Source organism: Ustilago hordei (genome assembly GCF_900519145.1).
Source record: "Ustilago hordei strain Uho2 genome assembly, contig: UHO2_contig_18, whole genome shotgun sequence".
In the NCBI taxonomy this organism is placed as follows: domain Eukaryota; kingdom Fungi; phylum Basidiomycota; class Ustilaginomycetes; order Ustilaginales; family Ustilaginaceae; genus Ustilago; species Ustilago hordei.
Window position 1 is genome coordinate 70,735 of NW_024545264.1, and position 24,414 is coordinate 95,148.

The 24,414-nt window shown below is 53.5% G+C and overlaps 9 protein-coding genes across 9 annotated transcripts; 2 read left to right on the forward strand and 7 right to left on the reverse strand.

Annotated features, from left to right (window-relative positions):
• Positions 1–285: 285 nt before the first annotated feature.
• Positions 286–4,686, reverse strand: UHO2_06290 (putative Leptomycin B resistance protein pmd1; the record flags this gene model as incomplete). Its single annotated transcript, XM_041556298.1, has 1 exon — positions 286–4,686. The coding sequence occupies one exon, from the start codon at positions 4,684–4,686 to the stop codon at positions 286–288; it is 4,401 nt and encodes a 1,466-aa protein (XP_041412232.1).
• Positions 4,687–5,320: 634 nt separating this feature from the next.
• On the reverse strand, positions 5,321–8,161 carry UHO2_06291 (uncharacterized protein; the record flags this gene model as incomplete). Its single annotated transcript, XM_041556299.1, has 1 exon — positions 5,321–8,161. One exon carries the CDS (start codon positions 8,159–8,161, stop codon positions 5,321–5,323), a length of 2,841 nt encoding a protein of 946 aa, XP_041412233.1.
• Positions 8,162–8,994: 833 nt separating this feature from the next.
• Positions 8,995–9,564, reverse strand: UHO2_06292 (uncharacterized protein; the record flags this gene model as incomplete). The annotated part of the gene is made up of 3 exons (XM_041556300.1): positions 8,995–9,125; positions 9,227–9,375; positions 9,521–9,564. The coding sequence occupies 3 exons, from the start codon at positions 9,562–9,564 to the stop codon at positions 8,995–8,997; spliced, it is 324 nt and encodes a 107-aa protein (XP_041412234.1).
• Positions 9,565–10,336: 772 nt separating this feature from the next.
• On the forward strand, positions 10,337–12,088 carry UHO2_06293 (uncharacterized protein; the record flags this gene model as incomplete). Its single annotated transcript, XM_041556301.1, has 4 exons — positions 10,337–10,554; positions 10,806–10,841; positions 10,954–11,080; positions 11,378–12,088. 4 exons carry the CDS (start codon positions 10,337–10,339, stop codon positions 12,086–12,088), a joined length of 1,092 nt encoding a protein of 363 aa, XP_041412235.1.
• Positions 12,089–12,408: 320 nt separating this feature from the next.
• Positions 12,409–13,431, reverse strand: UHO2_06294 (uncharacterized protein; the record flags this gene model as incomplete). The annotated part of the gene is made up of 1 exon (XM_041556302.1): positions 12,409–13,431. The coding sequence occupies one exon, from the start codon at positions 13,429–13,431 to the stop codon at positions 12,409–12,411; it is 1,023 nt and encodes a 340-aa protein (XP_041412236.1).
• A 436-nt stretch (positions 13,432–13,867) lies between these two features.
• Positions 13,868–17,347, reverse strand: UHO2_06295 (uncharacterized protein; the record flags this gene model as incomplete). Its single annotated transcript, XM_041556303.1, has 1 exon — positions 13,868–17,347. One exon carries the CDS (start codon positions 17,345–17,347, stop codon positions 13,868–13,870), a length of 3,480 nt encoding a protein of 1,159 aa, XP_041412237.1.
• Positions 17,348–17,725: 378 nt separating this feature from the next.
• UHO2_06296 (uncharacterized protein) lies at positions 17,726–21,943 on the reverse strand (the record flags this gene model as incomplete). The annotated part of the gene is made up of 1 exon (XM_041556304.1): positions 17,726–21,943. The coding sequence occupies one exon, from the start codon at positions 21,941–21,943 to the stop codon at positions 17,726–17,728; it is 4,218 nt and encodes a 1,405-aa protein (XP_041412238.1).
• Positions 21,944–22,761: 818 nt separating this feature from the next.
• On the forward strand, positions 22,762–23,383 carry UHO2_06297 (putative HNT1 - Adenosine 5`-monophosphoramidase, member of the histidine triad (HIT) superfamily of nucleotide-binding proteins; the record flags this gene model as incomplete). Its single annotated transcript, XM_041556305.1, has 3 exons — positions 22,762–22,864; positions 22,959–23,156; positions 23,259–23,383. 3 exons carry the CDS (start codon positions 22,762–22,764, stop codon positions 23,381–23,383), a joined length of 426 nt encoding a protein of 141 aa, XP_041412239.1.
• Positions 23,384–23,606: 223 nt separating this feature from the next.
• On the reverse strand, positions 23,607–24,393 carry UHO2_06298 (putative prolyl isomerase Ess1; the record flags this gene model as incomplete). Its single annotated transcript, XM_041556306.1, has 4 exons — positions 23,607–23,766; positions 23,857–24,011; positions 24,117–24,293; positions 24,388–24,393. The coding sequence occupies 4 exons, from the start codon at positions 24,391–24,393 to the stop codon at positions 23,607–23,609; spliced, it is 498 nt and encodes a 165-aa protein (XP_041412240.1).
• Positions 24,394–24,414: the final 21 nt, after the last annotated feature.

Genomic DNA, 24,414 nt, shown 5'->3' on the forward strand with positions numbered 1-24,414 from the left:
CATGACGTCGGTTACGATTTCAATGCAGAAACAAGTTTAAGATGAGCTTCCGTGGCAAGTCAGGCAAGAGAGAAGCTCTGGCTCTCGTTTCGTTGACAATCATCGTTTCTGAACCACGGTTACTCTTTGTGTATCACAGAGACACTTCTCTCTACGATCGCAATCTCGAGGCTCCAGATTTGACTGTTGTGATCAATAACAGAACCATTCCATTCCGAATCGTGAACAAGCGGTGATCTAAAGACCAACACTCGAGATAGAAATCATTAGCAGGAAGTCGAGGTGCTACTCCTCCTTCTGAAGCTCCTGCATCCGCACCAGATCAGCATAAATTCCATTCCTAGCCAACAACTCTCCGTGCGTTCCTTGTTCAGCAACTTTTCCGTCTTTGAGACAATAAATCATATCTGCTCGACTGATCGTACTCAACCTATGCGCAATGGCAATGGTGGTTCGGCCTGCAGCTGCTTTGTCGAGTGCTTCTTGTACGATCTTCTCGCTATCCGAGTCTAGTGCGCTGGTTGCTTCGTCGAGTAAGAGGATGCGGGGGTTTCGAATGAGTGCGCGCGCAATGGCAATACGTTGCTTCTGACCACCTGAAAGCTGTGTGCCTTTGCCACCCACCTGAGTGTCCCACTTGTCAGGTAAGCTCTCGATAAAGGCGAGAATGTTAGCACTGGCTGCTGCTGCGCGGAGCTCGTCCATGCTGACCGTATCCGCATCCTCGAAGGCACCAAGACGAATGTTGAACTCAATCGAACCGTCGTATAGTGTTGGTTCCTGGGATACGAGAGCCATATGTTTACGGATGTCTCGGAGGTTTAAGCTTGAAATGTCTTTTCCGTCGATGAGGACTCTACCGGAAAGCGTGTCGTAAAACCGTTGTATGAGTTGGATCGTGGTGGATTTACCGCAACCAGAAGCGCCGACGAGAGCGACGTATGTTCCAGGTTTCACTTCAATGTCTAAGCCGCGCAGGACTCGGACGGTTGGTCGGGTTGGGTAGCGGAAGTGCACATTCTCTAGCTTGACATGGCCCTGGACTTGGGGAATGATTTCACCTTCGTCAGAGGTGACATCAATCTCAGGGACCATGTCGAGCAACTTGATGCTATCCCAAGCTGCGGTTTTGGCGTTAGAGATATCCGGGACGAAAGAGAACGCGTTCGATGCCTGGATAGATCCAAAAACGACAGCAGTGAGAATGGTGAAGTACTGTCCAGAGGTGTACTCTCCCTTGATCAAGAGGTGAGAACCGTACCAAAAACCAAGACCGATAATCCAGAACTGCAGCGCTTGCGAGACAGCATAGAGGAAATTGCCGTAGAAAGCCGTGTTGCGGGAGATCTGGGAGGGAGCGTCCAATTCGCGACGGTAGATCTCGAGACAATCTTCTTCGCGTGTCAAAGAAGCGACCACACGCATGGAGCCGGCTGCTTCACATGCTTTCGCTGCTGATCCTTGGTATGCCTTTTTGATTCTAGCATCTTTGAGAACTACGAGTTGGAGCCTAACGAAACCAGCGCTGAGCGTAAGAGGGATACAAGCAATGACGACGAGCGAAAGCTTCCATCCGTTTGCCAAAGCGATGATGGCACCAGTGACGAGAGTCGAGATGGACTGAATGATCGTTCCAAGTGTCACACCGACAAGACCGTTAATTTTCTGCGAGTTGTCCGCAAGAGAGTTGCTGAGCGAGCCACTTGAGTTCTTGTCTTCGTCATGGTATGCAACATCCGCCCTGAGGTAGGCGAAGAGGGACATTCTCCTGATCCTCTCCATCAGAATTGATGATGCCTTCATCAGTGTGTAAGTCTGAATGCCGATCGCGAGCGTACACAGGATAGCAATGACAAAGAAGTACAATGCCCACCGATTTGCATCGTGCAACATGATACTCCTCGTCGGCTCAGGACAGGGACCACCGCCGATAGCACTGCAGAGCGAGAAGTTCTGTAGCGCATGGCCGAACAAGATCGAGAAACAGGGATAGGCTGCACCGGAACAGATGGAAGCAATGACACCCGGGACGTAGAGCGACAGCACGTGGTCGCGGTTGATCTTAGCGAGTCGGTAGAGAAGGTAGAAGATGGAAGGGATCTTTTCGTTCTCCTCCTCGGCAGCAGCTTGGGCTTGGCGTTGAGCAAGGATGGCAGAAGCAACAGAGCCATGGGTGGCAGTTTTGTCGAGCCCAGCAGGCATTTCGGCTTTGGCTTCCTCGCGAAGCTGTTGCTTTTCGACGTCGGTTGTGACAAGAGGAGTAGCAGAGACTTGGGCGTTGGAAGGGACGAATTTCTTCCCGACACCTTCATCCTCCTCTTCGTCATCCTCGGTGGTCTTTGTGCTGACGTTGGCTCGGATCTTCTGGGCATCGACCAACTGTGCATAGGCTCCGTTGAGTTGGAGCAGCTGGTCGTGTGTGCCTGTCTCCAGGATGACTCCCTTGCCCATCACAACAATGTTGTCGGCGTTCTTGATGGTCGAGAGACGATGTGCGATGGTGATTGTGGTCCTGTTTTGACTCGCTTGCTCCAATGCATCCTGCACAACAGCTTCACTCTGCGTGTCGAGAGCCGAAGTGGCTTCATCAAGCAGCAGAATGCGAGGGTTCTTGACAATAGCTCTAGCGATAGCGATACGCTGCTTCTGGCCACCAGAGAGCAAGAAGCCACGGTCGCCGACCATGGTATGGTAGCCGTTGGGAAGCTGAGAGATGAAGCCGTGTGCGTTGGCCATCTTGGCTGCATCGACAATGAGCTTCTCCTTCTCGTCGTCAGAAGCTTTGGCGTAGGGAGTGTTGATAAGACCGTGGGCAATGTTGGTGCGGATGTCGGTGGAGAAGAGGGTGGGCTCCTGCGATACGAGACCAATTTGAGTACGAAGCCACTTCAAATTGAGATCGCGAAGATCGACGCCGTCAAGGTAGGCAGCTCCCGCATCGGGGTCGTAGAATCGCTCGACAAGAGACACAATAGTGGACTTGCCCGAACCGGAAGCTCCGACAAGCGCAGTGACTTTACCGGCAGGGACTTCGAGGCTAAAGTTGTCGAGGACGGGAACATCGGGTCGTGCGGGGTAGCTGAAGTCGACATCACGGAAGGAAAGCTTGCCTTGGCACTTCTCAGGTCGAAGTCCGCTAGGGTCGCTCGAGTCGATGGGAGGAATTCGGTCGATCGTCTCGAAGACCTTGGCACCTGCTGCGAAAGCGTAGGAAAGAGCTTGCATGTTGGGAGCCATCATGGCCATGGAGAAGGCGCCGATGAGAATGGAGAGAATGACGTTCATGACAGTACCGGACTGGATATGACCACTTGCCAAGAGCTTGGCTCCGAAGTAGAAGGCCAAAGCGTAACCACTGTAGATGACGAAGAAGAAGACGCCCATTCCAATACCTTGGAAGAGAGACCTCTTCATACCGAACCTAGTTGCCTCCCTGTTGCTCTCGTCGTAGAGTTGGACAAGGTTGTTCTCGATACCGAAAGCTTTGGCGGTACGAAGAGTGGCAAGAGCTTCTTCAGCGATGGAAGCAGCTTTCGAGACTCGGTCGAGCTCAGCCTGTTGAAGCTTGGCAGTGACGGCGTTCATCAAGGCACCTGCGGCAATGATACATGGGATCATGGAGCTGAGAGCAAGGGCAAGTTGCCAGGACTTGACGTAGGCGACGATGAAACCGGTAACGAAGGCAGAGATGAACATGACCGACATGGGGATCTTGTCGCTGATTCCTTCCTGGATAAGTTGGATATCAGATTGAATACGGGTTGTGATCTCACCAGCACCGACAAGGTCAAAGTAGGCAATGTCCTGTCTGAGCACGGCCTGAAGGTACCTCTCTCGAATACGACGAGTGATGACTTGTCCAGTGTAAACCCAGGCAGCACTGTAGATGTAAGTAGCAGCAAGCATGGCAATGCCGATGTAGACGAGGAAGAGGATGCCATGGGCGATTTGGTGGTTGAGGTGATTGCGAGCTGCGACAATGTCACCACCGAAGAGCAGTGTGTTGGAGTACTGGAGGAAAGCGGTGGTCAAGCTTCCAAAGGCAATCGTCATGAGGGGCTGCACAGCACCGGCAGCGGCAGCAGCAATGAGACCGATGAAATTGTAGATGTGGTCCCAGATGGTAGCATAACGATAGAGCTCCTTGAAACCAACACGTTCGACTTGGACGCCGTCCGAAGCATTGTGCTTCTTCTTGCTTCTGCTCCGCTTGGGTTCGGAACGCTTCTGGTCGCTGTCCCTACCGCCACTGCTGGAGGTGGAAGATTTAGTGCTTCGATTTTCGTTGGCTTGATCTGAGAGCGGAGAGGAGGTGGAGCTGTGCAGTCGACGAGCAGCGGGAGTCATTGGGATGGCCACTTGCTCAGGAGGATTTTTTTGCTGATTTGTGGGAGCTTGTGATGTCGTTGCTGGCTCTTGTCGTTGTTCCTGGTGTTGCTCTGAGATCTGCTCGTCGTCGTCAACAGCATGTACTGGTTGCGGGTCGCTGAGGATGGCCTGCTGCGCATCTTTTGCTCCCGAGTCGAGCTGTGGCTGTAGATCCGTGCTTGCCTGCTGCGGTGAAAGCAGCGAAGCAGTTCGAGGTACAGTGACCTGGTCAACTGCGCCAGGCACACCTTGCGGGACCGCATTAGCGGTGGCGACTGAAGCGGTGGCGACTGAAGCGGAAGCGCCGCTCAAAGACATGTTGGCTGCCTGACTGAGCGCGTTCGGAAGATGCGATGGTGTTGCTGCTGTGCTGCCAAGACAATTCGGTGCCGTGCTGAGTGTCTTGAGTCGGATGAGCCGTTCGTGTTCGTTGTGTGAAGTCTCTGCCGAGAAGCCGAGGTGGTGTGAATGGGATAGGGTGATGGTCAACTGGAAGCACGCTCAGACCGTCAGCAATTGCAACAGGTGACCAAGCAGCAACGGCTGAGCCGAAGCCTTGCTTAACACCGAGGCTTTCCCCATACACAGCAGCGAACAGCAACACAGGCACTCGAAACGCTTGCTCACTAGCTCAATCTTGAAAGCGAGTCAACCACGGCAAGGCAGTACAGTGCGATTTCAAATCGGCGGAAAATGTTGCCTGCTTCCGCGGATTTCCCTTCGCTACCTTCACCATTTGCTACTAGACCAGAACTCAACAGCACAGATATCAGCCTTGCAAAACAGAGTACTGAGTGTGAGCTGGGGATTCTTTGTTACGACTGCCAACATACTAGACAAGCATGAATGCAAAACATAGCACAAAACGACAGGATGGTATACAGAGAGTGATGGTGAACTTGCATATAACGATGGACAACTTTTGAGCGGTGAATGCAAGTACTAGAGCATATCAGGCCTCAAGACCCTTGACCTCGTCAACAGAAGCCTTGATCTCAGTGACACGAGATGTGGTCTTGTCGAACCAGTCAATCGCCAAGTTGGCGGATGCTTGCTTGGCCTTCTGCTTCTCCACCTCGGCACGGCGCTGGGCGATAGCTACACGGAAGCGCTCTTGCAGATCCCATGATGCCAAACGTAACACCTTGCGAGTCTCGCGGCCGACTCGTGTAGAGTGCACTGCGGCGAACGACGGCTCTTCGCCCTCTGCCAACGATCGCGCCGATGACGACGAGACAAGTGTAGTGACAGCGTCGCTTCTGCCGGTGTCGTTGGAACGAAGCAGTTGTCCAGACTGCAACCCAGACTTGATGCTGCGTCCGATGTTACGAGGCACACTGTTCGGCAAGTCATAGATCAAGTAAACAACCAAACCTGTCGAAACAACAGCGAACACTGGTCCAGCCCACTTGCGTGCTGTTGGGTTGCCAACCAGATCCGAGATGCGAACAAACGCATCCACCGCCGTCTTCGCTCCTAACGCCTTTCCACCCATGAACGTCAACGCACCCAGGCCGAGCGTCAACGACGAAAGCATGCTCAAATCGTCACCGTTGTCATCCTTCTTCTTCACCGACTTGTCCTGCGACAAGCTGCCACCAGTGACGATGGTGAAGTGGTGGTAAGCGTCAAAGAAGTCCGACACCTGCACCTCGACAACCTCGGCACTGAGTCCCAGACCAATGAGGCCGGGCATCGCACGACGCTTTGCAAACATGACATCCGGGTTGAAGATCCTCTGACGCTTCTCCGCTTCGTTGTCCGGAAGATGCGCCAAGCCGAGCTTCTGCACTCGGTCGACGGCCTGCGAGGCGGTGCCTCGTGCTGTCTCCTCAACCGATCGCAAGGCAAGCTCGAGTGAAGATGTGAGCGCGTGACGGACCTCCTGCGCATACTCCCAGATGTTGAACAAGCCAGGGTAAGCTGGCAAGGCGACAGTGTCAACGGCGGGCTTACCGTTGCCGATGAACTCGATTGCCCATGTCAACTTGCGCTGTGCTTCCTGCATCACTCCTGTAACTGCCTCGTCCTCCTCGCCCTCAACGACGGTCTCAAGCTTCTGCCGCGACGCCTGGCAGCGTGCTAACTCGGGTCGTGCTACTTCAAGCGCCTTGGTCGCTTCGGCAAGCTCGATCTGTGCGACCTGAGTGTTGATCTTGCCGAGGAAAGTGATGTCAGACAAGAGGCGGAGCATGTAAGTCTTGGACGGCAAGAGCTTCGACTTGGAACGCTTGAGCAGAACAAAGTCGCGCAGCGCGGCCTCGAGTCGTGCGAAGGCTTGCAAGCTCTCGGTAGATCGGCTCTCAACGAGCTGACCACCCTGCACCTTGCGGCCGAACTCCTCAGAGGGTGTGTCGAGTGCGCTGGCGAACTGCAAGTTCTCTTCTGCGCCAAAGACAGCCTGCGAGTCGACAAAGTGGACGAGGTTGGCAGCATCCTCGTAGGTGCGAGGGCTGAGCTGGCGAATCTGGTCGAGGACAAGCTTGCGACACTTGTCCTTATTCTTGATCGAATCGAATTTGTTGACGACAATGAAAACGAATGCCTTGTCGTGCGATGCGTTCCACAGAAACTCCTTGGCGGAAAGGGTGAAGTGGTTCTCAGCACTGACGACAAAGACGACGACATCGATCTCTTCCTGGCGAGCAAAGAGCGCGGTAGTTTTGAGACTATCACGGTTGAGACCAGGAGCGTCAATGAGGGCAATGTCGACAATGCCGTTCTTGAGCAGCGAGTCCTGGGTGGCGCGAGTATCACTGGCGTAGCACTTGAGGATGGGTGCATCTTCGGGCGAGACCTCTTCGGCCTCAGCGACGATCTGCTCAATCTCCTCTAGTGTGTGGCGAGTGAAGGTCGAGTCATCCTGCGAGTTGTACTTGACACCTGGTTGGAGCATGTGAACCTCTTCGACGTCGCGGTTGAGTTCGGAAGCGTCGAGAACCTCGCAGAAAACGGTGGTGCAGGGCTGCTGGTCGGTAGGCATGAGAGGACGGCGAAGGAGTGCATTGACAAAGGTGGACTTGCCGGCGTTGAGATCTCCAGTGACAAGCACCTTGGACTGCGTGTCGGAGAGACGCTGCTTCAAATTCTCGAGATGACGTTCCGACTTTTCCATCCTGCCGTCGAGAAGCTGTGCGACTGATGAGCGCTCGAGCGATCGCACAAGCGCCTGTGGGTTTGCAGCGACAGATCCAACACGGAGGTCGAGCTTGAGGACTGACATGTCGGTGGATTCTTCAGACTCATCGTCGTGGTAGGAGGCGCTGACCTGACGGGCAGGTGTGTTAGGCAAGCTGGCGCGGCCCTGTGTGGTGTTGTAGCGCATTGGCATAGGACGAGGGGCACTGTCGACGGATGTGGATTGATTCAAGTCGGCAACGGCTTCCTCGAGGCTCTGTGATTGCGAGTTGGACTGCGAGTGCCGGTGTTGAGATGGACCGGCGGTCTGTGCGTCGTCAGCAGTGGCATAGTGGATAATGCGCTTGTTCTTGTTGAAGTCGCGAAGGTCGTGAAGCAAGGTGCTGGTGTGGTCGATGGCACCAAGCAACAAGTCGCGCGACTCTTCGAACTCGGACTGATGCTGAGCGAAGGTCTGCTGTGCATCCTGCTGCGCACGCACGTCTTCGATCTCTTGCTTTTTCGACTGGAAGAGGTCGCCACCACTGAGCGAGGTGGTCTTTGTTGTTGGTGTAGATGGAGAGGCGACAGACGAGAGGCTGTGGCCGTCCGACTCGTCCCAAGTTTGGGCTCGTATGACCCTCTTTGGGGTGGCGTAGTTCTGAGAGCCGGACATGATGATGAGCGAGCGAAGCTAGATTGAGCTCCAAGGTAGAAATGTGGTTGAAGGAGTGAAGGGAATCAACAAGAGCCGGTTCGAGTGCGTAAGCTGTTGAAAGTCGGCTGCTGTGCAGTTGTATGTCGAAAGGCGAGCTTTGTGAAGTGTTGTACGAAGCTATAGATTAGGTGCAATCGCACATGATAAGGATGTGCCTTGCTACGAGTATGAGTAGAGGGTGAAGGAGGGTGAAGGGGGGTGAGTGGTGGTAAAGTAAGAGGGTGGCAAGCAATGCCTTGCTGATGATGATGAACCTAACGACCACCAGAGACTGCTGTTGAGCGCGCGATCTTGGCGCCTCTTGCTCGCCTCATCTGCTCAGCAGTCTCTCTCCGTCTGTGTGGCAGAGACAAAAGGAATATCGACCCGGGGCTGACGTGCTTGCTTGCTCAGCCAAAAAAAAAAAAAAAAAAAAAAAAAACCAGGGCAGCAAAGCCTCTTTCCTCAAATCCAGAAGGGATTCAGAAAACAGAGGCATAGAAAGTTAGAATTGAAGCATTTTAATTTGAATACAATTTTGCCCCAGGCATTTCTTCAAAAACATCTACAAAACTCGGCAGTCATTTCGACCACTGACGTCGCTCAGGTCGAATTTACCTCTCTCAAGATACTATCATGTTCATTCTCAGGGCCTAACATAATCCATCGCTTTTTTCGTTTCTGTCTCTTCAGAAGCCATTCAGATGCTCTGCAATGATCCTCACAAAGGTCGCAAGCACACGGACCGTATGTTGAGATCCTCAACTAGGATTGGCTGAAAGAGCAATGATGGGCTTTTGTTGACGACGGCTTCAGACGTAGTCGTAGAACTTCATGTCGACCTTGTTGGTAAGGTCCTTGGCTTGAGCCATGAGAGCCTGGAAGTCTTGGCCAGCGTGATGCTCTTTGTTGGCGACATTGCTGCCCTTGTTGTCGTATTGCTCTATTGTTCGGGTGGAAAGAGCGATAGATTTGAAAGGGTCATGTTAGCTTCTTCATCAGATACCGAGAACCATTGGCAGTTGATCGGACCAAGATACTTACCGAAAACGATGATGGTGTTAGGGTTGTCAACGCTGCGGCCGGGAATGTAGCCGTGGCAGTTGGGCTCCTCGTTCGAGTTGGCACGCTTGGCGACCTTCTTGAGCATCTCGATAATCTTGTCGGCTTCAGCGGGGCCTTTGGCCTCGATGCTGCCAGGTGACGACGCAGTTATTGAGAGAAGGCATAAGGAGTGTTCATGATCCGGAAAACGAAAGGGGCGAGTTGCACGTCAGCTCCAAGTCCATACAGCAGAGAGCAGAAGTAGGTATCGGAAAGAAGTAGCGAAATACGTACGTGACCCAGAGCATGTACTTTCCAGTGGGAGGAGTTGCTGCCATCTTGACTTTTCTTCGGTGCTCTTGTAAATTGAGAGGCAGTAGAGAAAGGTCGTGAATGATGAGGGAAGAAGATCAAGATGGAGAGCTGCTTCTTTGAGCCACGTCTTGACTTGCTTCGCAGTTGCGAGGAAGGGCAGCTCGGGGGATAGGCTAGAATGATAGCCGGACGTCGTAAAGACGCTTCCCAGTCTCATAGCCGAACCGTGCACAGGACATGGCGGCAATTATTATTATTTTTATTTTGGTCAAGAATGCAAGTCTACAATGATGTAACACCCTTTACTGGAAGGAAAACAAAAAAAAAAAAAAAACAAAAAAAAAACAAAAAAAAGAAGAAAAAGTGGGGGGGGGGAGGTCACGTGACATGCACAACGACGCAATGAAGCGACTTGCCACCAAAGAGGCTTTGACGCAATAGTGATGCACGCACCTCTCGCCCTCTGCTGTGGCAGCCATTTACGCCATTGTCGGCGTCGGCGCCGCGTTGTCACACGGGAAACGAGTCAGACTGGCAAAACTCAAATTGGAAATGCAACAAATTCGCGAATTTTGCCTCACTACAGAGCGTGCTTTTTGAGCGACTTTTTCTTATCCAGTCTCGATTTGGCTTGGCGACAGTTCAACAGCTCAACCCCACCTCTCGTATCGTCATCATAGCTCTTTCAACTCTTGATCTTTCCTTTCTCTCCTCACCATCAACCCCTCAAGCATTCGATCCGTTCACAGCAGCACAAGCCAACAACCCATCGTCGAGCCCCATACATAACATACAATGCGTTCATATCCCTCCTCAAAAGTGCTCGGCCTCCTCTTGGTCGCAGCCTCGCTCCTGTTTTTGGCTACCACAGTCGCAGCCGCATCTTCCGATTCCTCTTCGATATCCAACGCGGACCTTTCAGCGTTGAAAGGTAGCAAATCTCACCACCACCACAATCATGGCGGTCGCGGCAAGAAACACGTTCGGGACGAATGGAGCAGCATCATGGGCTGGTGAGTCTTGCTCTCATCAAATTTTTCTTGCAACCGTTGACTGGCTTTGCTGACGACGTCTCTCCTTCACGTCTGCTATTACTGCTGCCCTCTCTTCCTCGCGGAGTAGGGTCTCGTAAGTAATACTAACTTTCTGTCAATTAGAGCGTTGCTCTGCCTGCAACAGCTTTCTCACTTTGAAAACATCAGCTAAGTCAAACAAACCACCTCTTCGGCCACCTCTTTCTCTCTGGCCTGCTCTTCCAACACATCAACAGGATCGCATGCTGGGTAATTGTCTATTCGCCGTACGTTTCTTCTTGCTCCGCACCTTCCCTAATCATCATCCCACTCTCTCTCTTCTTTTGTTTGTCGCCGATCATCTCCCTTACACCCCTTTCAGGTTTTGCCCTCTTTCAGTCAAATGCATCAAAACTACGTTTCCAAGTCTGCAGAAGGTCTCTCCATCACCTTTGTCATCATCTGGCTCGCAGGTGATGCGCTCAACGCTGCAGGCGCTTGGTTCCAGGGTCTCCTTTGGACTATGGTAAGTCTCCGCTCGCCCAAACAATGCTTTCTCGACGCAACCCAACATTCGCTGACACGCAGCTCTCATCTCCCTCTTCCTCTCCCTCTCCCTCTTCCTCTCCCTCTTCCTCTCCCTCTCCCTCTTCCTCTCCCTCTTCCTCTCCCTCTCCCTCTTCCTCTCCCTCTCCCTCTTCCTCTCCCTCTCCCTCTCCCTCTCCCTCTTCCTCTCCCTCTCCCTCTTCCTCTCCCTCTCCCTCTCCCTCTCCCTCTCCCTCTCCCTCTCCCTCTCCCTCTCCCTCTCCTTGGGCGTTTGCAGATCATTTTGGCTCTCTACTACTGCGCATGCGACTGCGTTCTCATCTTCCAATACTGGTACTACTCCAAATACTACCACCGGGGAGTCAAGATCTCCACCATCTCCGCCTCTCTCGAAGCCAACGAGCGCACCCCACTCATCGGCGACGGTAGCCTCATTGAGGACGATTATTCCACCAAATCCGACGATGACGACGAAAACTCTATCCGCAACTCGATCATAATGTACACCCTCGCTGCACTCCTCGTGGTCGCCACAGGCGTTGCTGCATGGTGGGTCGCAGAACACGGTTACGGCAACCATGGCTCTACCAAACAGCCCAAATCTGTCCCAGAACCTGTTGGTTGGCGATGGGATGCTCAGGTCGCCGGCTGGCTTTCCGCCGTACTCTACCTCTCCTCGCGCGTGCCACAGATCACCAAGAACCGCACAACAAAGTGCGAAGGTCTTTCCCTCGCACTGTTTGTCTTTGCTGTTGCAGGAAACTTGACATATGTCGCGAGTATCTTGTTGAAGAGCACACAGCACGATTATCTGGTAGAGAGCTTCTCCTGGCTGGTCGGAAGTTTGGGGACAGTGTTCTTGGATTTCATTGTGTTGGGACAATTCATTCACTACAGGAAAGCTAGGAAGGAGATTCACAGGTTGAGGAGGTCCAGTATTCACCATCAGGAGGGAAGGCCCAGGGTCCAGCCCCAGCCAGCGGCATAGATGCCGTCCACTGGCCTCCCAGGATGATGCGAGACAGAGCTCGTGTCGACCATGCGCATACACTACAGCATATACATGATGCAATAATAGACGGACTCATCATTATACCCTTCTCACGCCATCGTCCGTGTGTCCGCGGAGCTATCTGATACGGCTTTGACCTGGAGATTGCGATTGCTCACTTTCAAGAGCTCGCGTGACTCGCAATGTTATCACAATCATACGTCAACAGGCTAACGGACGAAGTTGCACAATACGAAAAGCAACACAACTCAGCAGTGACTTCTAGCTTGCATTACCTTACTTGACTGTTATGGTCACTATCGATTCCTCGTACCACCAAACCCAGTACTCTCCCTAAACCCACCCATCCCTGACCCGCCTATCCCTCTATCATCATCGTCCCAACCTCTTCTCCTCCCACCACCGCCTCCGCCGAACATTGACGGTCCGGCACCAAAACCTCCTCCGCCATAACCATAATCGTAGTCACTAGCACCGAAGAAGCTCGGTTGAGTTCTGCGCCTGTTCGCAGCAGCGGTTGCTGCTAGACCTCCCAACCCCAGCCCTGTCCAAAATCCTGGTCGCCAAGAGGAAGAGCTAGAGTCGGTGGATGTGCCTGGTTCTGGTTTTGCTGTGTATGGAGGAGGTGGTGCGCCTCCAAATCCACCTGCTCCTCCTCCTGGCCACCATCCTCCACCACCCCAGCCTCCCCCACCGCCTCCCCAGCCGCCTCTACCGCCTGCTCCTGCTGTTGTCGCTGCTGCGTTACCCCTAATAGCTCTGATGAACCCGATAACTATCGCCCCGAGAATTCCCCAAAATGCCAACTGAAACAAACCCTCAAGGATGCTTTCACCTGCACCTTTCCTCCCCAGCCTATAGTTCCGCCAGGGATCATCGGGACCCCTTTCACTAGGCAACAAATGGTACTCCAGTGCGCAACTATCCTTCAAAACAAAGGGGTCATCCGCATAATCATACCCTTCACAACTGACCTCTACCCTACCCAGTCGCATTGTCGATGGTAGATCAGCGGAACATTTCCACTGGTTATCACCCATTGCTTGACATTGGATTACATCTGGTCTATAGCGTGAACACATACTGCCCACGCAGGTGAGTTGGGGGAGAGGTGAGGTACGGCGATAAGTGGTGCGTTTGTCGGAGTAAAAGGTCAGGGTTCGAATTGAGTCCATTGGAATTCGTCGACCGGCACCATAGTAAGCTGCGTTGGGTTTGAAGGCGAGAGTCGGGGTGATAGTGGCGAGGAGGAGGGTGAGAGCGGTGGTCAGTGAGGTGATTCGCAACTTCCGCTTCGATGCGGAGACGCTAGGAATCATCTTGTCGGTAGATGCCTTGCTTAGCGACTTTCAATATGGCTGTCTTGTGTAACATGCGCTGTAGACGTCAGAGCGGTAACTGGATAGAGCACAAAAGCATGCTATGACATGGTAGCGAGCTATGATGGTCGGTAGGGAAGGTAGAAGAGGCAACAGGCTGCCAAGTAAGAATGTCGTGAGCAAGAGTGACGTGGAAGTGGTCCTTCTCATGCTTTCACACAGCGATGCTGCCAGAAAATTCTCCGCATCTAAAAAAAGAAAAAAAAGAAAAAAAAGCAAAAAAAATTAAAAAAGTAAATAAAATTATTGACAGCAGAACAAGCTCCACCACGTGGTCCAACACCATCACACCGCCTTCAAGTCGCCGAGACACAGTAACACCGCCATCTCTTTCACCTCAAAACAATATGTATTGGCAGCAATGTATGAGAAGTGCCTACAAATGAGGATGAGCAGCGTTCCCCCGCCGCGTCTTATAGCTTGCCACTCTCTCTCCTAATACATCCCCCACAACCCTCTCTAACCAATCCCTAGTCTCTGCAGGATCCAACACTGTATCGATCTCGGCCATACTTGCAACATTGATCGCTCTTCCTCCTCTATACAGCCCTTCCACCGCCTCGTCCGCCACTCTCTTCCTCTCTTCCTCATCTTTGATCGCCGCTAGTTGCTTTTTCATACTGAGTTGCACTGCACCTTCCAAACTCATCGGCCCGAAGCTTCCAGCAGGCCAAGAAGCGCAAATTGAATTGCTTAGCGTACTACCGCCCAACATAGCCTGTGCTCCCAAGCCGAATGCCCGGCGGAGAACCAGCCCGATCACTCGCCCACCGGCTTGAGTGAATTCAGCTGCAGCGGTGAACCAGTCTCCGAACGTTCTGAAGGATCCACCCGCAGTGGAAGTGCGTTCGAATTCGGGGCCGACCATGAATCCAGGTGTGTCGCATAGACTGACGAGATGGGTAGCGCGAGTGCGAGCGAGAAGTTTGAGTAAACGAGTGGCTTTGAGTGCCGCATTGATGTCGATGGCTCCACCGAGAGGTGAGGTTGGGTCGTTGGCCAGGATGGCGATGGAGAGACCTTTGATTCGGGCAAAACCGGTGATCATTCCTGTGCCCCAGTAGGGGGCCAGTTCGATGAAGGATTCATCGTCCACGAGGAGGGAGATCACACGGCGCATATCGAATGCTCGTCTCCTTTCCTCTACGCAAGGCAGGCAAGTTCGAAGAAGCTTGACATCTCCAGAATAGACCCATTGTCCATCCACAAGCTTGGACGTGGTGAAAAAGCCAACGAGCTTCCGCGCAACGACCGCAGCCTCGTCTTCATCCTCTACCACCACATCCACTCCTCCGGTCCCAGCATGCACCGAAGTGGGCCCAATATCATCAGATTCAACCACACCCAAACCACCGGCCTCGATCATCGCTTTGCCGCCCATTCCGATCGACGTTTTCCCCACTTCACCCTTCCCAGCCAAACCGGGAATCCCTTTCTTTGTGGCAATCACGACGTCGCATGTCCCCAACAAGGCCGCGTTTCCGGCAAAGACATACCCATTCGCAACTCCCACCACCGGCACACCACTCGCTCTCACCGCACCCATCAATGCAAAACTTGGAGTCTGCAGTCCTGATCCGGAGGGATAATCCGTATCTCCTGGTCTACCGCCTCCGCCTTCCGCATACAGCACCAACGGTGCGGGGTGGGAGAGGATAGCAGTTAGGATCCGATCCAGTTTATGATGGTGGAAATAACCCTGCGTTCCTGCGAGAACGAGGTAGTCTCCCATGATGAGTCCAACTGTGTGGCCGGAAATGCGGCCAAAAGCGACGACTATTCCGTCGCCAGATGTCTTTGCAATGAGATCTTCGGGTGTGTAACGCTTCTTTTGGGCTGCGAGTGCAAGGCCGCCGTATTCGATGAGCGAGTCGGGGTCAATGAGCATAGATATATTCTCTCGGACTGTGCGGAATCCTCGTGCGTGTCGTTTGGCGACAGCGGCTGTGCGACCAGCGTCAGAGATGGCTTGGCGACGATGCTGTAGTTCGAGAAGCTCTGGGCGGGGTACATTGGGATCCTCTGCGATCTCGGTCGGAGTTGAGCTGCTGTCGGCGGCGCTAGAGGTGGAAGAATTGGAGGTGTCGAGAATGAACAGCACATCAGAAGTGTTGACTACCCCACCTTGCTGGATCTTGATCTTCTGCACCACTGCTCCAGCTGCGGAAGAATCGGCTCGGACAACATGCTCCATCTTCATAGCCTCAATCAAAGCTAGCTCTTGTCCAACAGCAATCTTGTCACCTTCTTTGACTGACACTTTGACCACTATGCCCGAAAGATGAGACTTGACCGCCGCTTTCCCCTCCTCTTCCTTCCATTCCGCCTTCTTCCGCGCTTCTACATTCGCATCCACTTTCTTACTTGCCATCTTTGCCCGAGCCTCGTACTTTTCCGCAGCAGCAAGGTGCCCTTTCACCCCACTCTGAACAGAATGAATATGTTGCCTCCCTCCCCTCACCTCTTCACTCTCCAACAGCGCTATCAAAAACGCATTATTTGTCTTTACACCCTCGATCAGTGTCCCCTCGAGTGCTCTCCCAGCCGCACGCACCGCAGCTCTGTAGGTTGGAGCAGTAACAATTACTTTCGCCAACAAACTATCGAACAATGGGTTGACACTATACTCCCCTAACACCGGATGAGGTGGATGAGCAGCAGTTTCAATCCGCACCCCACCACCATTTGGCCAGATAAGCGATGAGATGGAGCCTGACTCGGGGCGAGTTTCGTCTGCGTTTCCGGTGAATGATTCTGCGTTGATCCTGGCCTGGATTGATGTCTTGCTAGGGAATGTAGTTGCAGGGCTATTCGTGGGGAGGTTGAGGTCGGACAGGGAAAAGCCCAAACCAATAAGAAGCTGGAGCGAAACAAGATCAACACCGGTAACTTGTTCCGTGATCGTATGCTCCACTTGAATGCGGGGGTTGGCTTCCATAAAGTAGAAACCTCCTCCTTCTTGGTCCACCAAAAACTCGATCGTTGCTAAGCTGCGCAGCTTCACCTCTTGAGCCAGCCTTAACGCTGCATTCAGCATCCCTTCCCTCAGCTTGGGCGCCAAATTTGGTGCCGGTGCGATCTCAATGAGCTTTTGATTGCGGCGTTGTAGGGAACATTCTCGATCCCAAAAATGGCAAACACCGCCTTTGCCATCTCCCAGTACTTGCACCTCGACGTGCTTTGCGTTTGTGAGGAAACGTTCTGCGTAGACCGTTCCATCTGCGAAAGATGCGGCCGCTTCGCGTGAGCACGATTCATACGCCTTGGCAATAACCCTTTCCCGTTCGGCAGCAGAGGTGGGTAGAGAAAGGACACGAATGCCGCGCCCGCCGCCACCGTTGGCTGCTTTGAGGATGATCTTCCCCCCTCCGCCAACCAATGATGCGAATGATTGGATATCGTTCAAAGCTGAATTCGATCCCGCTTGTGTGCCTTGCAGGATAGGCACTCCGACAGACTTTGCTAGTTCTCGAGCTGAGACTTTATTCCCCAACCTCTCCAGCTGTCCACTTGTTGGACCGAGGAAAACGATACCCTTATCTTCACAGAGCTTTGCAAAAGTGGCATCCTCAGACAGAAACCCATACCCAGGAGCGATCCCCCAACATCCATGCATCACAGCAACATCGACGATTGCTGCTGCATCGAGGTATGCTCTTGGCCCCTCAGATGCGAGTTGTTGGGACGAGTCGGCGAGCGAGACGTGCAGAGCATTAGATTCTGAGGGAGTGTGGATGGCGAGAGTTGATATTGAAGGCGTAGTGGGGTTGGAGAGGGGGAAGAGTTGGTAGGTTCGATTGAGACGGCACGCGATTTCGCCGCGATTGGCTATGAGGATTTTCAGTGTGTCTGGCATCTTTGTCGGCGACGGGGGGGAAGGGGGGGAAGATGATGCTGCTTGTCGTCCTGCTGCAGCAGACCGTGAGACGGTTTAGAGGTGATGTTGAAGACGACCAAAAGCAAGGGTCAGGATGAGATCCGGGGTAAGTCAAAAGAAGCACACAATCCGTGACAGCACGGACCCGGAGCAAAGCGTGTAGCCGGTTACCGGGAATTCGGGAAGACGCCCTTTTTTAATAGCCGGTAGCCGACCTACCCCACAAAAGCTTGCTTCATCTCACTTCACATAGCGCACAAAGATCGCAGACGATATTGAAAGATCTTTATTCGACTCAAAGGGTAACAATACAAAACGTGTGCAAAAGAAAACCAAGAAGGTCACTGTCGCCAGCATTTACTTGGCGGCAGCGGTGCGTCGAGTCGTACGGCCCGAGCGTGTGGTGGTAGCCGAAGAAGATGTTGCAGCCTCTTCTGCATCAGCTTTTCTAGCTTTACTCCTGCTAGTGGTTGCTGGAGCAGCCTTCGCTCGTGTGGCGCGGGTTTTGGGTTTGGGTGCCTCTTCTTGCTCCTTGACTTCAGCTAGGTCCGAGTCGCTGTCCTCCACCGCAGCTGCAGCCCGCGTACTCCTTGTCGACTTGCTCTTCGGAGCAGCTGCAGTTCTCGCCTTCACGATCTTCTTACCCTTCGCCTCCTCCTCAGCCTCACTTGCCTCATCATCACCAAATCCAGCACTAGAAGACGGCTGTGCATCCTTGGCGCCCCTATTTCTCGTGCTTCTAACAGCTTTAGCTGGAGCTGCAGCAGGGCGGGTTGTTCGAGTTCGAGTAGAGCGTACCTTTGGTGGCGCTTCTTCTTCCGCCACTTCTCTTTCATCGTGCTCGGGTTCGGCAGCCTGAGCTTCGGCCTTCTTTGAGGCAGCAGCTGCCTTGGTTCGACCAGCTGGTTTTTGCGGTGAGGAGGTAGGTGGAGGGACTTCGACTGTGAAGCCTGCTGAAATGGCTTCTGTTGCTGCAAGCTTGGCTTTGCGGCCTCCTGTGCGACGTGTCGGCTTGGTTGGGGACGAGGACTCGACGGGTACTTCTTCGACGACTGGTGCCGAGGATTCCTCTTCAAAAACCCCGTTAGGCTCAGCGGCAGAAGCACGCTTGACAGGGGAGGATCGAGTATTGCGCTTGGTAGGAGAATCTGAACGAGCGGCGGTACGCTTGGTTGGAGATTCGGAAGCTGCTCGGGGCTTCACAAGGGAAGGCTCCGCAGCTACCGGCTTTACAATGATGGGCTCCTCTATGACAGACTCCTTGACGATGGCAGCCTCGTGGACAGGTTCGACAACTTGTTCTTCCTCGACGTGTGCCTGCTCGGCGCTGTCTGACAGTGCGACAGGCTCTTCTGTTGCGACCTCCTCGAGCGGAGCATCTTGAACGAGCTCCTCATCAGGGTCCGGCTGGTAGATCGGCTCTGGTTCGGCCTTTTGCTCAAAGCCAGCTTCTGGCTCGAGGTCAGCTTCCTGCTCAAGAACTCCTCCCTGCTCACTTCCCTGCTGCTCCTCTGCTTCAGCGAATGCCTGTATAATGGCCTCGTTCTGAGCGTCCATCTCGGCTGCATCGAACATGGTAACGTAAAGCTCAGCCTCGAAAGCTGGCTCTGGCTCCCGTTCTGCCTGGACAAATGGCGATGGCAGCGACGAGGCTTCTCTTGCAACACTCGCCTTTGGCGTAGCCGGCAGCGCAACAGGCATTTCAGCAACCTCGCTGCTTCGAACTCCCCTCCTACCCCTGATCGGACTAGCTTCTACCTCGGCCTCCTTTCGGCGCGAGGCGTTAGCAGGGCTCAGCAATTGACTGATCTCTGGGTTAGCACGCATCCTGTCACCCAGTGTTCCGTACTGTGCTGTCTTCTCCGGACTAGTCTGCAGCATGGTAGCGAGACCATTCATGTCAGGTGTGGCGGGGGCAGTGTTAGCAGCAGCAGAGAACATGTGACGGATAGAGTTGAGTGCTGCTGGTGTTTGCGGTGGCATCTGCGGGGCCGAGCGGCGGGCGGGACTGGAGTTGATCTGAACAATCTCCTCTTGTTTCTCTGGCTCTTCTTCGACGTCAGTAAGCTCTTCCTCTTCGGCGTTGAAGAGGTCGTTGAGTGCTTCGGCGATCTCCTCTGGCTCTTGCTCAGCTGACGCGCCCTGAAGGACGTCGAAGCCCATAGATAGTTCAGTTGCTGGAAGGCCAACCTCAGAGACCCGGGCAACTTTGCGTGCCTTCGATGGCGAGGCTTGTTCCACCTGTGGCGCTTCTGGCTTGCGGGGGTTCTCGTGAACGATGCGCTCACCTGAACCGCTGATTTGCAGTCGAACCAAAGCTGAGCGGTTGGATGGCTTTGCATCAGCAACACCGATGGGAGGCATAGAGATGCGGCGCGCGTGTGACTTGGACATCGGCTGAGGTGTCGCAAAGTGTGGCAGAGATGAGGTCTTGACGGGGCTGAAGAGGTACGATGGTGCAGTCTTCTGAGGGGAGGGAGAGAGACAAGACAAGCTCTGGTCGACTTCGTCTTCGTCATCTGAGTCGCCTTTCCATGCTTGTGGTTGTGCTTCTTCGCTTAGCGCTGGGTCGAGGCGCGACTCGAAGTCGTCTTCTTCGCGGACTTCTTCGCAGACTTCTTTGCAGACTTCCTCGCTTTGTTGCAGCTCCTGGACATCCTCCACAGCGGAACAGGAAGAGGTGTCGAAAGCAGGCGGAGGCGTCATAGCAGACAGATTGGAAGGCATCGACACACTCTTTGACAGTCCGCCGGATTCTGGGCTGGAAGGTGTGGGTGGAGGAGGAGGGAGGAACAGTCGATCGGCATAAGCTTCACTCGAGCGAAGAAGCGTCTTGGTTCGAAGCGAGACGTTACGCTTGGTTGCGAGCGAGAGACGAGGTCGACGAGGAAGAGGAGTGAGACCGATGAAGTGCTGCTTCTTGACCGGGGAAGGGGTCTTGCTGATACCGAGCTTCATCGGCCTTGAAGAGACGCGGTGAGTGATGGGTGACAAGAGGGGTTGCTCGTCTTCCATTGGGGTGGGCTCAGCGCCGGAGGCGTCAGAGAACTCCTCCGCGGGCAATTCAGGCTGTGGTGGTTGTTGTTCTGGTTCCACAGGAGCAGGCTCGGAGCGCTCTTCAGCGTAGAATCCGAGACTCATGCCAGCGAAAGGACCAGAACGACCGAAGAAGCTGCTGCGACGCTTTGCTCGCTTTGGACTAACGCTCTTGCTTGGTGAGCCTGCTGGGGTAGAGCTGCTGCTTTGAGTCGAAAAAATGTTCTCGAGGTTCTCTCTATCTTTACTTGCGTTGTCGTAGGTTACAGGAGCCACCTCCTCAGCCTCTTCCATGGGAGCTGCTGGTTGAGCCTGCTCCTGCTCGATCTCTTCGACGATGACAATGTCCTCAGCCGACTCCTCTTGGTCCTCAGCCTCCTCTTGCACCTCTTGTTGCTCCTGCAGTTGCTCGTCCTCGCTACAGAAGCTTCCATCCTGCTCCTCATTCATCGTGTCGAGAGGAGGCATCATCCTCATCTGCTTAACCGGGCTCATCCTGCCAGAGTATCCGCTGGAGCGCAAGCTGAAACTGACCTGATTCGGTGGTGCAGTCTTTGGCTCCACTGTTGTGCTGCGGCTCTTGACTGGAGTGGCAAAGATGTTGCTTGTCGATGTGGATAAAGAGAGACTTTGTCGACCCGACTTGTTGGCTTTTGAAGGACTGACACCAGCTGACTGGATGAAGCGCTGCAGACCGTTCGCTCGGCGAGCTTCTCGCTCTGCGTTGTTCGTCTTGGATAGTGAAGCAAGCTGCCTTGCTGCAGAGGGCTTGGAAGGTGTATCTATTTGAGCTGCGTTGACGAGACTCATCCTGACCCGTCTGTTGATTGTCGTGGCAGGAGTCTGGGGCACCGCAGATTGTGCACTGCCTTTGACTGGTGAGGTGAAGATGCTAGGAGCTGCAGTCTGCGTTGGCTTCTGAGGAAGCTCGAACAGGAACGGTCGTTTGGCGATGACGATCGAGTCTCCTGTGGCTAGCTCGTATCTTCCCTTTCCGCGAGGTGCTGGGTACACTTGTGTACTGTTGAGTAAGACGCCATTGACACCAAGGACCTGCAAGAAAGCCTTGGTGCCATCTGTACTCTGCTCCTGCTCGATCTCGATCTCGATTGTGCAATGGTGTCGGCTGATATCGCTGCCCAGGAAGCGAACGTCATTCTCCAAGGATCGACCCATGGTGGTCATGAGGCCTTGGATAGGAAAGCGCTCCATCTGCCGGCCTTTCTTGTCGAGCAGGATGAGGAAGGCGAGCACCGGGTCCGGAGCTGTCTCTTCGCAGGCTGCTGAAAAGGAAGCCTTGGCTGAAGAAGTCATTGTTTTGGAAGGGCTCTGGTCAAAATTCTCCTTGATCGGCGAAGAAGGAGGTGAAGAGGAGAAGAAGTTGGTGAAGCTGTTTGAACGGCGGATGGGGACGAAGGTGTTAGGCTTGTTGGATGGGGAGAGGACGCTAGCAGGGACGTCGTTGGTTGCCGTGTAGTCAGCGTGGATGCTGGATGAGCTCGGGCTCATGCCGAAAGATCGACGGAGGGAGTTGAGCATTGTGTATGTTGTCAAAGGATGGTCGAAGCCAGACGCTCGACGATGTGAATAAGCTTGTGGTAAGTCTATATGCGTAAGGTATAGGGTAGGTGTCTTGATGGGATTAGCGGAAGCCTTCAAGGATTCAGGACCTGATGGGCTTGTTGGGGAGTGCAGGTCACGTCTTTTAATGGCCCGCGGGTGATCCTATAGATGGGATTTGGTCGGCCCTGCGTTCGTGATGAGACGATGTAGGTGGTGGAAGTGAGGAGGATCGAGCCTGTTGCAAGCTGAGTTTAATCATGCGAATCCTTTCTAGCTGCCTGTCTAAGAGAATCGTGACTGCACCGGATGCACCAAGCGACTGGGCAAATGTATGGTAGCTTCTGGAGCCTTTGCGAATCCCGTTGAGACGCACTATAGCAGACGCTGTCAGCCGGGTCTGCGCACAGAGAAGTGCGCCGGTTAGCATTCACCTGTCATGCTGCTCACCCATATGGAAACAAACACCTTTCCAATACTAGCCAAATTCCAACTCTCAGCGCGTGCCCTCTTTGAACGAGGCGCGAGAGCATCACGTGACCACAGGACACTGCGCCGGTCTAACAAATCCGAAAGAAAAATCCATGTCGTGTGTCCTCCACTCGCTCTTTCAGCTGTCTCCGCATGGACCACGTTCAGTTCACAGCCGGGGAAAAGTTGCTTAACTTTCTACAGCTCCTTGTTGACTACCGACGATCACCTCAGCATCATAGATATCAAGGTCCCTCAATAGGACAGCTTTGAGACAGGCTTGGCCCATCATTTTCGCCTTCGCCCCCACTCGAGCTCTGTTCAAAATGGCCGCCAAGACCGAGGCCAACTGCATCTTCTGCAAGATCATCGCCGGCCAGATCCCATCGCTCAAGCTTTACGACTCGGAGAAGACCTATGCTTTCCTTGGTATGCTCAGGCCTATTTTTGTGAGCCAGGTTGGTCTCCTTTCAAACTTGACTGACTTTTTTCTCTGCTCCTTTGGTTGAGGTGCAACTTGCAGACATCGGACCGATCTCGGAAGGTCACGCTCTTGTCATCCCTAAGTACCACGGAGCTAAGCTTCACGAGATTCCGGATGAGCACTTAACCGAGCTGCTTCCTGTTGCCAAGAAGATCGCCATCGCTACCGGCGCCGAGCAGTACAACGTCTTGCAGAACAACGGTCGTATGGCACACCAGATGGTTGATCACGTTCACTGTAAGTCCCGACGACTCGGTCTCGCAACGGAGATGATTGAGATGATTCGAGTGCTCTTTCTGACTCTCTCTTGCACTCTCTCAATTCGCGGTTGAATGTCAGTGCATGTCATTCCTAAGCCAGACGAGAAGCAAGGTCTCGGTGTCGGCTGGCCTGCCACTCAGCCTGCCAAGGAGGATCTTGCCAAGATTCATGAGAACACCTTGGCCCGCCTCGAGAAGCTCTAAATCGTATGAGTCGTAATGCTCAAATCGTCTCAAATACCTCGTTTGGCGCCGCTTGTGTTCAGACGTCCGTACGGACGAACTTCAGCATTAGAGATCTGTTGTACTGATGCCTGCCTCCGTTGGTGGAGGGACTTGAACCCGCTAAGCTCCGTCGAGGGACGGAGCTGCATACTGGTGCATTGCTTTGACAGTGAATTTAAATTGCTTAGGTATGGGTGAGAGCTTAGGCAGTGCGGTAGATGAGATGAACACCGCTGTCAGTGTCAACGATGCTGCTGAGTTCGCCTAGCTTGAGAGCGAAAGCGGCGTCTTCGAAAGGCTTCTGCATCTGACCTCGCTGGAAGAAGCCGAGGTCGCCGCCTGCCCTTGCTGACGAACAGTCGCTGTTGGCATCGGAGTCGAAGTTGAAAGTATACAATAATCAGTACTTGCTCGATAGTTACTGCGCTATATCTGACTTGAGTCGAACTCACGAGTTGACACTGGCAAGGGAGGCAAACGTTTCCTTGCTCGAGTCTTGCTGAAGCTCCTGTTCGAACTTCTTGAGTTGCTCGATAGCCTCGTCCTTGGATCTTGTGATGTTGGCCTGTATCCCATGTCCGAGGGGATAGTAAGGCTTGTCAGTATGCTTTTATGGGTTGGGTCGTCAGGCTAGGACAATGAGACTTGCCTCTTTCCAAGAGCTAGGTCTTCGGCTACCGGCATGCTTGATGAGAAGGTGACTGGCTCGCACCTTGTCCGGTTTGTCGGATGCACCAGCGGGTGCGTTGGCTGGATCGAGATACTTGGCGCCTGGGAGCGAGCAAATGGACTCTTCTGTGTGACCTTGAGGAATCTCCCATGTCGACTGCTGAGTGACAGGGTGGTAAAAGTATGGCAGCCTGCGGGAGTTGCTGAATCGAACCTCCCACTGAGACTGAGTGAGAGACAGAGCACAAGGAAAGAGTCGCAATATGTCAGCTCCATTTATCACACAAAAGCTCATGCTTGAGCTGCATACTTACAGACATGCTGTGTATGTTAAAGCCAGT